The following is a 15,430-nucleotide window of genomic DNA, read 5'->3' as shown; positions in this document are numbered from 1 at the left end:
TATGTTTTTTCTCCATAGGTCTCCCTTTGCAAGGAGCTAATTCATCTAGCGTTGAAAGGATTGTCCTATTATCACACATATGACAGATTCTTTTTGGGCATCAATGTTGTTATTGGTTTTGTGGGATGGATATCTTATGCTTCTTTGTTGATCATCAAGTCTCATTCCAACCTTATAAAAGGTGTTAGTAAAGAAGTTAAGGTACGTTTAGAAAATGTGAAGATTCAGATGATGATATAAAATCACTAGTACTGAATCCAGTGTAATGAGTTTATAGGATGTGCAAGTCCTTGTTCTAAGATAACTCTTGTTTATCTTTCATTTGCTTTTATTGTATTGGATTTTTCCTCAGTTATCTCTGTTTCTTCAGTTGAGAAAAAGATATATTGATAATAATGATCCTATAACTTAAGAAGGCTATAAAGATAGAGGTGTAAGTAATTTAAGTGCTCCTATGTTATTAATGGTGTTGATCTTCTGTTTTATTTTATAACTAGCATTTTGTAAGTATTCCATATCTTTCTAGTACAAGTGGTCAGAAAACTACTTCAAAACTGTATTTAATTTTATCTGATATTAAATGTTTAGGAGCTAAAAAGCAATAAAATTATTTGCTCATAGTGTTTCTTCTTAAAAGATGTATACATTTTTAAATTACTCTTACCTTCTTTTAACTTTCTGAAGTTTCTCAAAATGCAGATTTCTAGACCTTTCCATGTATTCTTATTTTAAGAATTTGTTCCTACTTTATGCTTTCAGTGAAAAAATAAAAATTAAAAAAATCTCTTTAATGATACTTCATATTGCTGAGACAATGTAACAGTACATATATGGTTTTGCTACATTAAAACACTTTACTCTTTTAAAATATATTTCTAACTATCATTTACCAGGGAGAATATGCCTCTTTCATTTCCTTTGCTTCATTCTCTTTAATGATTATTACCATGTTCAAGTTCTCTAAAAAGTAATATATCCTGGTGGTGTATTTTTAATAATAGTCTGCAGATATTTCCAGTGGTAACTTTTCCAATTTTATATTTTATTATTCTGTAATGGAAGTAAGGCCATTAGTGTTTATTATAATTTTGTATAATGCTTTAATGTATCTTAAATAATTTCCCCCAAGTAATTTTAATTATTTGAGTGTATGTGAAATTGGCTGGAATGGGAATTATATCTAGGCATTCTTAGAACTCATAACAGTGCTAGTAGTAGATATAATTTATGTTTACAAAAAAGGAAGCTGAAGCTGAGGAGGATTAAGTTACTTATTAAAGGCGACTCAGCTAGCATGTGAGGGACTGAGACTTCAATCCAGAGCAGTCTTGGACCAGAGATTGCCTTTTCATGTTTATCCTGATATTCAGTTTATTGAGAAAAAATATGTTTTTATATTGATATGTTAACAAGATTTCATAGCTGATAGTTCTTTATTCTTTAATCTGATAATACAGCCAATATTTAATTGAGTGTATGGTACAATGCGAGATGCTGGCAAGGGTGTCCAATCTTTTGACTACCCTAAGCCACATTGGAAAAAGAATTGTCCTGGGCCACACATAAAATACACTAGTAATAGCTGATGAGCTTAAAAAAAATTTACAAAATACCTCATAATGTTCTAAGAAAGCTTATGAATTTGTGTTGGCACCACATTCAAAGCTGTCCTGGGCTACACATGGCCTGTGGGCTGCAGACTGGACAAGCTTGCTGTATAGGCTATAAAAGAAATATAAGATTCAGAATCTGCCATCAAGGAGTTTAGAATTTAATAAAGTAGGTAAGAGATGTACACATATGACCACCTTACCAGGCATAGGTCACTGTATCTATACTTGACTACAAAAGAAAACTTGATGATGTGTTAAGTGTTTGGGATAATAAAAAGACTGTCACATTTTAAATATGAGAGCTGACTTTAGGGTGTCAATAACAGGAAAAAGTAAGTCTTGGTGGGAGTTTAACAGTCAGAATCTAGGGAGAGGTTGAGAATTAAAGCAAATTGAATGATATGAACAGAGGCAGATTTGGGAAGATGTACTATTATGCTGGGATAATAGTAATATGTATTGAGCCCCACTGTTCCGGGACTGCCCTGGGTGCTTTACATAAGTTATTTAGTTAGGCTTAACACTACCCTAAATATTGGTGGTTATGATTCTCATAATACAGATGGAAGGATTTAGGCTCAGAAAGATTACATGTTTTTCACAAGGACACATGGGTTTTAAATGACAGAACCCACATTTTCTGATACTTGAATTATTTCTCTTTCTACGCCATGCTTCCTTCAAAATAAATAGTTCACTTTGTGTAGAATGTGGGAGGTTTGTTCGAGGGACTGATAAGAAATAATACAATATAGATTAGGCTGAAGTAATCAAAGGCTTCAAATGCTGGACTATAGCATTTATACTTTATTTAGTGACGAGTTGGTACGTCAATTAATAAAAACCAGAGAAATAGAACCAGGAGGCAATATATATTAAGAGATGTAGTATAAGAAATTGGCTTATGTGATTGTGGGGCCTAGTTAGGCAAGTCCTAAGTTCACAGGTCAGGCTGTCAGGAAAGGCAGACTGAACTCGCCAGCAGGAGCTGAAGCTGCACTCAACAGGTAAAATTTCTCCTTTAGGGAACCTGTAGTTTTGCTCTTAAAGCCTTTCAACGGATTGAATCAGGCCCACCTAGATTATCTAGGATAATCTCCTGTACTTAAAGTCCCTGACCCTTACACCATGGAGACTATCACTAGTGAATTACGTTGATGAATTCTCTTTTTTGGCAGATGATTGGGAATAGTGCATATGAGTGAATGAAGTTTCTATTCGGTGGGCAATAGAGAGAGAAGCTTAGGTAGCATGTCACGTTGGAGCTTGAATAGATAGGACATTGTTCCAAATGAAAATTAAGTCCCATACCTTATTACGGATTAAATAGGCTTTTGCAAGTTATCCAAAGAACTCAATCAACATTTACAAAATTATTCCTAAAAGGAAACATGTTCAGAATTCTGAACAAGTTACTTGCAAACAAACTTTAAGGCCATAGTCACTTTTAAGTTGAGAATTGCTTAATTGCAACAATTCCAGGTTATCTAGGTTTTTCCTTTCTAATATGCTCCTTAAATAACATATTTTTCCTTGTCTTAATGCAGCTCTTTGATTAATTATCTAGTTGTATAACCATTGAAAGAAAGTCATAGGTTTTCTTCACTTTATAAAATCTCTTTTAAAACCTATCAATTACCATTGGTTTGGAAGTATTTCAATGTTTTGTTTGATTTTTCAGAAACCAAGCCATCTCCTGCCATGCAGTTTTGTAGCTATTGGCATTTTAGTAGCATTTTTTCTGCTGATTCAAGCCTGTCCCTGGACATATTACGTATATGGTTTGTTGCCAGTGCCAATATGGTATGCGGTTCTAAGAGAGTAAGTAATGCATCTTGCTGCCTTATTTTTTCACTTCATTGACAGTTAAATCTGTATTTAAAATGCATTAGATTTCTATACTGTAAGTCATCAAAGATATTTATAATACTGTACTTTCAAATCTCCAATCCTTCTCACTTCATTTATAACTGATAAATGTTGGATAGGATATAAACATTATTTTAGTTATACCTTTCCCTTTTGACTTCATCTTTATTTTTCTGAAGTGGCAGTGTTCACTTATTTGTGTATCTTTTATAGAAAAAATGGAATAGAAGTAACGATTAATATTGATCATACTATGCCTAGACTAACTTGCATTTTGAACTTGTGTCATCATCTCAGATTCCAATATATCTTCATATTTGACAAAGATATTAGCATGTTTTATTTCCATACATTTTGACTCCTCCTTTCCTAGCGATCTTATAGATATAGATAAATTAAACTTTGTAGTTAAACCTAATATGGTAATATTTACACACAGAAATTAGTCTATATTTTTCACATGTGCTGTGGTTTTACCTATAAGTACTTCCTCACAGGTTGTACTTAAAATAGAATGTATTGTTAACATTGTAGAAAAATTAGAAGTAAGGCTCTTTGGCCAGTTTCAAATACTTTTAATAAAACCACTAGAAGGGATACTAGTTCATGCTCACTGGCAGCCAGAGTCACACTGCAGATCTTATTGGTTTCTGTTTTTACACCAGTAATCTATAATTTAAACTTAGTCGTGGATATAAACGTATTTTCTGAGCAAACCAGACCCCTAAAGTCAATGAAAGAATGAGAGCCTGTTATATAATAAGGGTATCCCCCAGGTTGGCCTAACACGTGCATCTTGACACTATGCATACTTTTATTTTAATTTTTCTTAACTTTAACTTTGACTACTTCTTCCATCTTTTAAAACATGACATATTAAAAATATTTCAGAATTGGCTGGATGCGGGGGCTCACGCCTGTAATCCCAGCACTTTGGGAGGCTGAAGCAGGCAGATCACTTGAGGTCAGGAGTTCAAGACCAGCCTGACCAACATGGCAAAATGTTTCTACTAAAAATACAAAAATTAGCTGGGCTTGGTGGTATGCACCTGTAATTCCTTCTCAGGAGGCTGAGGCATGAGAATTGCTTGAATCCAGCACGTAGAGGTTGTAGTGAGCCAAGATTGCACCATTGCACTCCAGCCCGAGTGACAGAGTGAGACTCTGTCTCCAATAATAATAATAATAATAACTTAAAAATATCAAAAATTAATATTAATATTAAAATGCTTAAAATGTTAACTATAAGACAAAAAGGCATTGATCAAATAACATACTGCTACCTCTCCATTTGAAAGGATTAGGATTGTTGCATATGCATATTTACTTCAAATTTTTAAAAATGTCATTTAGTCTGGTTTTTAAACTTTTAGAACAAAATGTTTTGTCCTTGCAGAAAATCGTATCTAGTACAGAACCTCTCCTGAATTATTAAATGTCCTATATGAAGAAAACATATATATTTAAATTTTAAGGGAAAACATGATTTTGAAAGTATGTTGTGTCCTATCTTTATCTTTTTGATAGATTATGTAGGAAAAAGACATAAAAATTCATGATCTTCTAAATGATTTTACAAAATTATCTCTTGATTCTCTGTGCTTATTCATTGTTAAGAAGAACAGAAAAATTCCCTTTTGACTGGTGTTAGCTTTTCTTTCCTACATGGCACCTTCATTGTTTTGATGAAATTCTGTAGCCATTGCTTTCAATCAGAGAAAGATCATAAACCAAATGATACTGACCTTCTAAAATTACTTACTTAATAATGCACTACAAATGTTAACTTTTTTTTCCTAGTGATAAAATATAAAAAGTACTCAAGTATGTAATACATTTTTGATGGTGATGAGTTCACCTAATTGTAATTAGTGTACAATTAGTGACATCTTAAATTGGGTTTAGAAAAGGGTATTTAGCTCAGTTAAAAAATGTAATTAAGATTTTTCCCTAACTGGATTAGGAAACCCTACCTTTATTTCATTAAGATTTAAATATAGGATTACTTGGGTGAATTTTTAAAAATTTTTCAGTTTATATGCATTTGGATTCATTGTGTTTTATATCTGATGTTGCATCTGTAATTGTATGAACCCATATTTAAACTAAGATCAAACAAGATTCATTTATTGTCATTAATGCTTATAAAAACCAAGCAAACTTTTGTGATAATTTTCTTTTTTCTTTTCTTTTCTTTCTTTTTTTTTTTTTTTTGAGACAGAGTTTCGTTCTTGTTGCCCAGGGTGGAGTGCAATGGTACCATCTCAGCTCACTGCAACCTCCACCTCCCAGGTTCAAGCGATTCTCCTGTCTCAGCCTCCCGAGTAGCTGGGATTACAGGCATGTGCCATCAAGCCTGGCTAATTTTGTATTTTTAGTAGAGATGGGGTTTTACCATGTTGGCCAGGCTGGTCTCAAACTCCTGACCTCAGGTGATCCGCCCTCTTTAGTCTCCCAAAGTGTTGGGATTACAGGCGTGAGCCACTGCGCCTGGCCGATCATTTTCAAATTAATTCAGAAATTATATTTTCCCTAAAATACTTCTAGATTTAAAAAAAAATTAGGTAAGTAAAGCCGTTGAAACAAATCCGTTAGAGTTTATTTTAGTTTTTAAATCATCTATAAATGGAAAATTCTCTAGTTTTTTAGCTTTGTGCGAAGTTTGTATTTTTATACTATGTATGACCTGACTTTAAAATTCAATCAGTCTTTTTATTTGAAACAGATTTCAAGTTGTTCAGGACCTTGTCACATCACTGTTGACCTATCCTCTGAGCCATTTTGTTGGGTACCTGTTAGTTTTTACCTTGGGCATTGAAGTATTAGTAAGTAACTTATCAGATTAAAACATTTGCAAATTTCTTTTATATATTTGTAACTAGTACTAAATGACCTTATTTTTCATTCCTTCTTTGGAATGCATTACTAGGTTCTCAGTTTTTTCTACCGCTGTATGCTTACCGCTGGACTTACTGCCTTTGCGGTTTGGCCATTTCTCACTCGGCTGTGGACTCGAGCAAAGGTATGAGTACTCATTTTGACATAGGACAGATTAGTAACTACTTTGTTTTGACACATATGTAACTTAAGGAACTGTTTATTTTTAAAGAAAAGGGTAGAATGTGTTCTTACATAAAAGAGCCTAGTCATATTGATAGGATGACTGACATTACCTGTAAGGTTTCAGTAATTCACTTAGACTTTCACATCAAAATGGGCCAGTTATGTGGTAATTGAGGTGCTATATAAGTTGTACTGATATGTCCATCTTTGAAGCACTTCCTGGATTTGTTTAGCTTCAAATATCTTGATAATGGACCAGGAGAGGAGTAGCCCAGCACAGCCCAGTGGCTTAGGGGTCTGCACTCTGAACTTGAGTCACAGGAGACATCTCCCTCCTTACTCTGAAACACTCAGTTTTTGTTTTTTGTTTTTTTTTTTTCTGGAGAAGTGTGTATTTATTATAGATATATAATTATTAAATTATTAAAATATTTTGAGTCTTGATTTTCTTCCTTCAGCTAGGTAGGGAATTACAATGTGCTTCTACAAAGAATGCTCTCCTATTTCCACTTTCATACTTTTTGATAGAGGTAGCAGGAAGATATCTTCTTTCTACTCTGAGAATTTATAAAAAAAAACTTCAAAGAATGGGATTATTGATCTTTTAATTTGTGAGGGATCTTAATCTAATTACAAAAGTAGTTTTACTTATTTTCCTTCTGGGCTCAATTGTTTGATGATTATTGTAGGCCCCTTTTTTGTAGATGTCTTCATCAGTAGATGGTCTAACATAAATTGAGTGAAGCACTTTATGCAGGTTTAAATCCTGGTTATTTTATTTACTTGTCATGGACCTGGTACTACTTATATTTTAACTTATCTGGGCTCTGTTTCATCATCTGATGCATTGGGAAGAATAGTATCTGCCTCTGGAGGTTATTGTGAGAATTAAATGAGGAAATGCTCATATTACACCTAATACTATACTTGCTATGCAACAGGTCCTTCACAAATAGTAACTATTACTTTTTAAAGTAGTTAGCTGTTGATTCTGCTAGAAAGTATTTGAAAAATAAAATAATAAATAGCTGTAAGACTTTGCATTTTCCTTTTACCTTCACAGTCATATAGCCTGTGAAACACTGATGATAGTTTTCTATACCCTGTTTGTCTAAAGATAACTTTCTTCTTGATTTTAGGTGACCTCACTGAGTTGGGCTTTCTTCTCTGTGCTCCTGGCGGTGTTCCCACTGATGCCGGTTGTAGGTCGAAAGCCAGACATCTCTCTAGTGTATGAATAATACTGTATTTTCTTTTCTTTTCAATAGTTTCTCTTTTTCCTCAAGTAACACTGTAAAATTTGAACCTAATCTTAGTCAAGAATTTAAAATCATGTGAACTAATGGGAATTTAAAATACCAATATCAAACCATTAGTCATGAGTTTAGCCTAAGTTCTAAGAGTCATTAAACCTCCTAGTAGATGCTTCCGGGCTTTCATAATGAAATTGTGCCACTGATAACTTAAAATGCTCCCCATTTTTTTTTGTTTGTTTGTTTAAGTCTAGAAGGTTTTCTTTCTTTTATACTTGGAGGAATCAGTGAAAGTTTTAGTTTCATATGAAAAAAAAGTTCTGTTGCTGAAACAGAAAGGTCTCAAAGATACTGTGTTAGCCCTCTTTGCTTCAATCATGTCAACACTAAAATGTCATGTAAAAATTAAATTTTCTGCTATTCTAAATTGAATGTAAAGATCTATGTGGGAGGAAACTCTATTTACCTTGCCAGCTTTCCCATATTTAACCACTCAAATTGTTTGAAAATTCTTCTGCATATCTTACCTAAATTCCCTACTATGCTGCTATATTTATTTGTCTTCAATAGACCTAAATAAATCTATAAAATAACTGGTTACCTTTGCTTTTAACTGCACTTTATTGTCAAGTAAATTATGGGCTGTTTGAGTGTGTGTGTGATCATTATTTCATTTAACATTTCCTCTCTTATTTTCTAATCATGGGAATTAGAAATTAAATCATCTTTGTTACTTTCTTCAGAACGCTATAAGCGTTTTTAAAAACATTTTTAAATCAAGGAAGATTAGCTAAATAATATTTTGTAAAAATATGTGCTGATTTATGAGATTCTATACATTTTCTCCTATTTATATGAGACTACCAATATGGAATAGATCAGGAATTATCCCAGGAAGTCAATTTATTAGCAGAGCTCAAAATAATTGTATTGAATTCTAACACCATACTATCTAAGCCATACTTCATTAGAGTGTTACTAAGTCAAAATATTTTGCAACTTTCGTAACCTACAAGTAGTACGTGAGAAAATGAATTCAAATATTTTCATTTATTTCTTGCTTCAGATTGCTCTGTAAGCTCTTGTAACGTTTCTCTAAAGCCCCTTTCCTTCCCTTCATCAGTCTCTGCCTATCAGTCCTGCTCAAGCAGTATTGGCATAGTTGAGCAGAATTTAACATATGCTCAAAGGGAAGGAAATTGTATAAATTTGCCACTTGCATATTCTATTAAGGATGAATGTGGGAAGCAAATAAACTTGTTAAAATATGAGAAATCTAATTTATATTTTAGAAAATTATATTGTTTCCCTCTAAATTTAAATTGCTCAGTGATTTTAAGTTTATCCTACTAGCTATATTTGCAACTTATTTATTTTGATTCCTGGTTCATGGGGAAACTTCTACTCTCCTTTTCATCTGTCACAGCATCTCCCTTCTTCAGAAAATTACAAAGATGTCATTTTATGAAACATTTAAGGATACAATTAAAGGAAAAAGCAAACATGTGTACAACATAGTTGTAATGTCTGGTACTCCAGTGTTCTAAAGTAAAAACATATATGCCAATAAATTTAAATACCAAAGTATTTTAAAACTTAAGAAAGAGAAAAAGAAAAAGCAAAGAATCTTGGTCATATGTGACTATTTTTTCCTAAATTTTAATGATAACCCATGTTGAATATATGATTACCTTTCTCCTTAGGATTCTCAAAGATTGTATTTGAAGCATCAGCAACAACCATCAAGCATTTTTCTGGGGATTCCCGCTTTGCATTCTTCTTAGGTGTCCAGCTCTGCTTTTTGCTCTTTCTTTTTTTCTCTTCAACCAATTCCTTTTCTCTTAGTTCTATTTGGGTTCCGGATTTCATCCTCAGCATCATTTTGGCTGTACTATGTTATTCAGATGTTAAGGAGGTGAGACAGAGCTCAACAGTAGGGCACCATTTCCCTGGGATCAGTCACCTTTGACTTTAGGAAACATACTATACCTGGTGTTCTTGAAAGGTGTAATTTGTTGTTTCATTACTGTACAAATACCTCACCTGCATGCCACCCATGTGACCACTGCCTACCTCTTCCCTCAGCCAGGAGCAGCTGAGGAAAATACCAAGGTCTGTCACAGAAGGGAGCTGTTTTTCCTGCTAGAAATAATATGGGTTATATATGTAGATACTTTTTGCATGAGTAAGTTTCATAATCACAAAATACATGTTGTAGATACTGATAATATACTTGTTTAGTTATGCTTTATATTGTAAATTTTTGTGAATTTGCCCAATTCAGGCTACATATTATAGTATTTGATATGCCTAAAATTTTTAAAAATTAAATTATAGAAGTAAGGTAGACATACTTAAAAAATTGTGGGGAGAAGTTGCAAATAACCACATCCAGCAGTATCTTTATCCTAAGATTTTAAGTTTTCTTAAAATCTTAAACTTAAAAGTGTTCTTAAAAATCTTAAAATGTACCCTTTTGCTACTTCCTCTTAATTAAGCCAAATGACCGAGAGGTTCTGTATTAGAGTTAGATGTCTCATAGTTCCATCTGTTACGTATTCAGTAAATATCTGAAGAAAATTTAAAATTGTGAATTGTATTTCAAAACAGGATGGGTGCAGGCTTGCTGGTTCTTCTGCTATCCCTGTGTGTTGTAACATCTCTCATGAAAAGAAAAGATAGCTTTAGAAAGGAAGAGCTGTTGGTACATCTATTACAGGTCTGTTACAGATTTTCAATACTATGTTATACTAATGATATACCAAAAATGTATCCTATGGTTATATTTAATTATGTTCATAAAATGCCATTACCTTTATGCTACTTAGTATCTGCCAGCTGAGAAGAAAGCTTTCCGTTTAAGATGCTACATGGAAATGTGTTCTTTAAGAGGTATGAAATAGCAAAAGGTCCATAAGAGGCAGCCCAGTGATGCCTGAAGAGCAGAGGTTGCCGAAACTGAAGGGACACCTGTATTGATAAAAAGTTGAACTGAAAAGGGCTTCCTCTGGACTGAGATTCTACCTTGTCCTCATTTGGGTCAGGGAAGGTCACTTCTTTGAAGTGAAAGCAGCCTGGGGTATGTTTATATTAAGAATAGCCAGTTTAAGACTTCAGTTAATGTCCCAGGTGAAAATAAACTTCAGCATGGTTAGTGGCTTTTGTGTGGTGAAAATAACTTTTAACTTGATGTTTCAAAATTGAGTCAGTTCCCAGTTACGCTGCATACTAGATGGGTACTTTTTAGTAATTTGATTTCTCTCTGTGTGTGTGTGTGTGTTTATTGAGATGGAGTCTTGCTCTTGTCACCCAGGCTGGAGTGCAGTAGTGCAATCTCAGCTCACTGTAACCTCTGCCTTCTGGGTTCAAGCGATTCTCCTGCCTCAGCTTCCTGAGTAGCTGGGATTACAGGCGTGAGCCACTACGCCTGGCTAATGTTGTATATTTAGTAGACTCGGGGTTTCACCATGTTGGCCAGGCTGGTCTTGAACTCCTGACCTCAGGTGATCTACCGGCCCCGGCCTCCCAAAGTCCTGGGATTACAGGCATGAGCCACCACACCCAGCCACTTCAGTTTGTTTTTAATCTGTAGAGATAATATCTAATAGGGTTGTGACGAACATCGTATCATGTGATAGTCTATAAAATGACAACTTTTTCCATAGATAAGGATGGAAAACATCTGTTTTTCTTTTTAACCGAATAAATAAATAAATAAATAAATAACCATGTTTAGATCACAGACAACAAGCAAAACTCATATGAGTCTTCTAAAAAATTTCCTCAAGAATAGAGCTGGGATAGTAGATGGTATTTCCAAGAACACTCTGAAATAAAAATACACAACATTTGAAAGATTACATCACAAGTTAAATTCATTCTTGGAGAGCGACAGGGAACTTATAAAAAGAGAAGAAATTTTTTGTCAAAAATCCTGTCAAGCCATTGAAACATATGTTTCTTTTTAAATGGTACTCTGACTGGCTTTACACTTAAGCCGTAGTAGCTTTGACAGAATGTATCCAGAATAATGAGTGCTTCCACAGAAGTGAATGTTTCTGGATCTCTCTCTAGGGTAGCCAAGAATATCATGCTAACATTCTTATGTGCTTTGTTAGACATACCCCTGAGTATTAGGTAACTCTGTTACAAAATTCATTTTTGCATTAGGTTTATTAACTTGCATCACCTACTGTCCACTGTATTTCATTGATTCCAAGATACACATTTTTTCCAGATTTTAACATCTCAGAAATAAGACTGTCTTATGTTCTTGCTAGTTATAGTCTTTCACTACCTTCCCTTTTTTTAACTTATTTCATCTTTGTCTTTAGGTGCTGAGCACAGTGCTCTCCATGTATGTTGTGTATAGCACCCAGAGTAGTCTACTTAGGAAGCAAGGACTGCCTCTTATGAATCAAATTATTAGCTGGGCAACATTAGGTAAGAGGCCACTCAAACCAAGTGAGGTAATTTGATATCAACTTAGTTATTTTTAAATGATCTGTTTATGTCTGTATCATTGTTATTGAAAGAAATAATTTTGTTGCAGGAAAATAATAATAACGAGCTATTATTTCTAACTCTTGCTGGAATTTAACAAAGAGAATTCTCATGTGCATGCATGTGTTACTAAGATAATTGGATAGAATATTTATGACCTGATAATAAAGCTATGTATTTATTAACGTCTTATAAGATTTGACTAAGTGATTCCAAAAGAGAAAAGGGTGAAGAGGATCTTATGCTTCATTTTCATGCCAATTCATAAATTCTCTGTTCTTACACAGGGACTGGGAAATGTTTAAATTTTATCTGTTTCCCTTCCTGAAAATAACATCGACTAGTATACCTTACATATTTTTTAAAGCTAGTTAGACATTTGAAAGCATATTTTTCTATGTAGTCCTCTTAATTGAGAATGTTGAAATATATGTGTGAAGCAAACATGTAATTTTAGGACTTAGGTTTTCCCTTCCAGTTGGAAGACAAGAGCAAGTTTTGAGCCCAAGTTTTTTGTTCAGAGAAGACACTTTGTAATGCCAGTGAATAATTTGACATACGCTTTTTTACATCTTTTGATGATTTTTGTTGTTTGGGTCATGGGGGCCCACCCCTCATGAATGGCTGTGCTAACTTACATTCCCACCAACAATGTACAAAGTTTCCCCCGTCTCCACATCATTGCCAGCATCTGCTATTTTTTGTCTTTTTGATAATAGCAGTTCTAACTGGGGCGAGATGATATCTCATTGTGGTTTTGATTTGCATTTCTTTGAAGATTAGCGATAGTGAATATTTTTTCATATACCTGTTGGCCATTTGTACGTCTTCTTTTGAGAAATGTCTACTCAGATCATTTGCCCATTTTTTAGTTGAATTAATAGGTTTTTTGCTGTTCAATTGTTTATACTTTTTATATATTTTGTTTATTAATTCCTTGTCAGATGGGTAGTTTGCAAATATTTTCTCTCATTCTGTAGGTTGTCTCTTCACTCTGTTGATGGTTTCCTTTGCTATGCAGAAGCTTTTAATCTTGATATAATCCCATTTGTCTACTTTTGCTTTTGTTACCTGTGCTTTTGAGGTCTTACCCAAAACATCTTTGTCAGACTACTGTCCTGAAGTGTTTTCCCAATGTTTTCTTCTAGTAGTTTCATAGTTTCAGGTCTTACATTTAAGTCTTTAATCCATTTTGAGTTCATTTCTTTTTTATGTGGTAAGAGATAAGGGTCTTGTTTTATTGTTTTGAATATGGATATTCCATTTTCCTAGCACTATTTATTGGAGAGACGGTCCTTTCCTCAATGTATGTTCTTGGTGCCTTTGTCTAAATGAGTTGGCTATAAATGTGTGGATTTATTTCTGGGTTCTCTATTCTGTTCCATTCACCTATGTGTCTGTTTCTATGCCAGTACCATGTTGTTTGGGTTACTATAGCTTTGTAGTATACTTTGAAATCATGCCTTCAGCATGACTTCATGATGCCTCCAGCTTTGCTCTCTTTTTAAAAGCTCAGGATTGCTTTAGCTATTCAGAGTCTTTTGTGGTTCCATATGAATTTTAGGATTTTATTTTCTATTTCTGTGAAGGATGTCATAATTTTGTTTTAGGTTATGTTGTTTGCAGCAAAATATTCATAACTATTACATTATCATTGTGGAATGTCACTTTTAACATCATAAAGTGTTCTTCTTTTCCTTATTGATTGTTTTTGGTCTAAAGTATACTTTGGTATCAGGATTGCAACTCTAGATTTTGTACTGTTTCCATTAGCCTTTATTTTTAGCCTTTTAGAATCACTGTGTTTTAAGTTTAGTTCCTGTGTTCTGCCTAGAGTTAGGTTTTGCTTTATGTGCCAATTCCACAATTTTTTTTCTTTTAAATAAAAAGGTGAGTTGAGCTCATTCATGTTTACTAACATGACTCTTAGGCTTGTTCTCAAGAAGCATATAAAACACTGCATAATGTGTGAGTGTGCTCTACTACAACAAATTGAAGATTCTGTCAATAAGATTCTGTCAAATCTTCTTATGTTGTAGTAGAGCACACTTATACATTATGCAGTGTTTTATATGCTTCTTTCTCTATTTGGAGTATCCTGTATGGTTTTTTTTTAATTGTCCTTGTTTATTTGATTATTGTTTTGGAATGGTGAGGAGGAGATTTAGAATCAGTTTATTGCTGTTGTTCTCCAAACATGAAAGTTTCTCTGGGCATGTATTTTAAACAAGATCTTTCCTTCTTGGTATTGGTAGAGCTAGCTTCTAGAGGATACCTACAAAATGATGTAAGACATGAAATAAAGTTAACTCATAGGTAAGTCATCAGTATCTCCAAAGATCTCTTTTAGGCACAGATACACCATGGTCTAGCTTTAATGAACATTTTTGCTTAATATGCTATGATCTCCAAATGGACGGTATGTTTTGAAATTGGTTCTACTTATGTCATTTAGAATAGAGACTCTTATTTCCCCTTTAGTACCTTATCAAGCATTTAGACAAAAGTAGAACAAGGACAGAAAATGTGTACAGTTTTACGGAAGAGGTCTCATTTGAACTGACTTTTATTATTTACTTTTTATTTATTTTTTATTTTTTAACAACCATCATTTGTCCAACAGATTAACTGACTTTTAAAATCAGAGATATTGAAATGTTATTTCTTCCAGTTAAAATATGTATCAGTTGATTATGATCGGAACTACACATCTGGAAAAAAGTCAGAAGCTACTCATGTAAGGGTATTAAAAATATAACTTCATAGTCTTAAATCTTGCAGTGACTTGACTTTAGATGAAATTGACGTTACACGTAAATTAATTTAGAAGATGTTGACTAATAATAATAACCACAGTTAACAGTTACTAAGCACTATGTGCTAGGCACTATGCTCAGCGAACATTGTATAGGTGAAATTGTATTTAATCTTCACAACTTTTTAATGTCATCTCTATTTGATAGGTGGGTAAATTTCTGCTTAGATCAGTTAATGAACTTGCCCTATAGTTTGAGCAATTAGTAAGTGATTCAGCCGGGATTTCATCCCAACTTGTCTATCTTCAAACTCTAGAGCACTAGGGGGATTAGGAAGTTACGCACATTTCCTTCCCAGAATAGGGATGGAGGA

The 15,430-nt window shown here is 33.7% G+C and overlaps 1 protein-coding gene across 11 annotated transcripts in view; it reads left to right on the top strand.

Annotated features, from left to right (window-relative positions):
- The window catches only part of PIGN (phosphatidylinositol glycan anchor biosynthesis class N), a 138,027-nt gene that overhangs the window by 73,912 nt on the left and 48,685 nt on the right, over positions 1 to 15,430 (top strand). For 10 of the 11 annotated variants that reach the window (XM_003914445.5, XM_017951820.3, XM_021930195.2 and 7 more), the window contains 7 exons: positions 19 to 201; positions 3,295 to 3,434; positions 6,208 to 6,307; positions 6,412 to 6,504; positions 7,685 to 7,776; positions 10,409 to 10,517; positions 12,133 to 12,241. In XM_003914445.5, the coding sequence (XP_003914494.4) occupies positions 19 to 201; positions 3,295 to 3,434; positions 6,208 to 6,307; positions 6,412 to 6,504; positions 7,685 to 7,776; positions 10,409 to 10,517; positions 12,133 to 12,241 (826 nt within the window). The remainder of the gene's footprint in view (positions 1 to 18; positions 202 to 3,294; positions 3,435 to 6,207; positions 6,308 to 6,411; positions 6,505 to 7,684; positions 7,777 to 10,408; positions 10,518 to 12,132; positions 12,242 to 15,430) is intronic. The other variant, XM_009192841.4, reaches the window with a different exon arrangement.

The sequence above is a fragment of the Papio anubis genome, chromosome 19 (assembly GCF_008728515.1).
Source record: "Papio anubis isolate 15944 chromosome 19, Panubis1.0, whole genome shotgun sequence".
Lineage (NCBI taxonomy): Eukaryota > Metazoa > Chordata > Mammalia > Primates > Cercopithecidae > Papio > Papio anubis.
The sequence above is the reverse complement of the archived record's forward strand: the minus strand, read 5'-3'. Positions and strand labels throughout refer to the sequence as shown.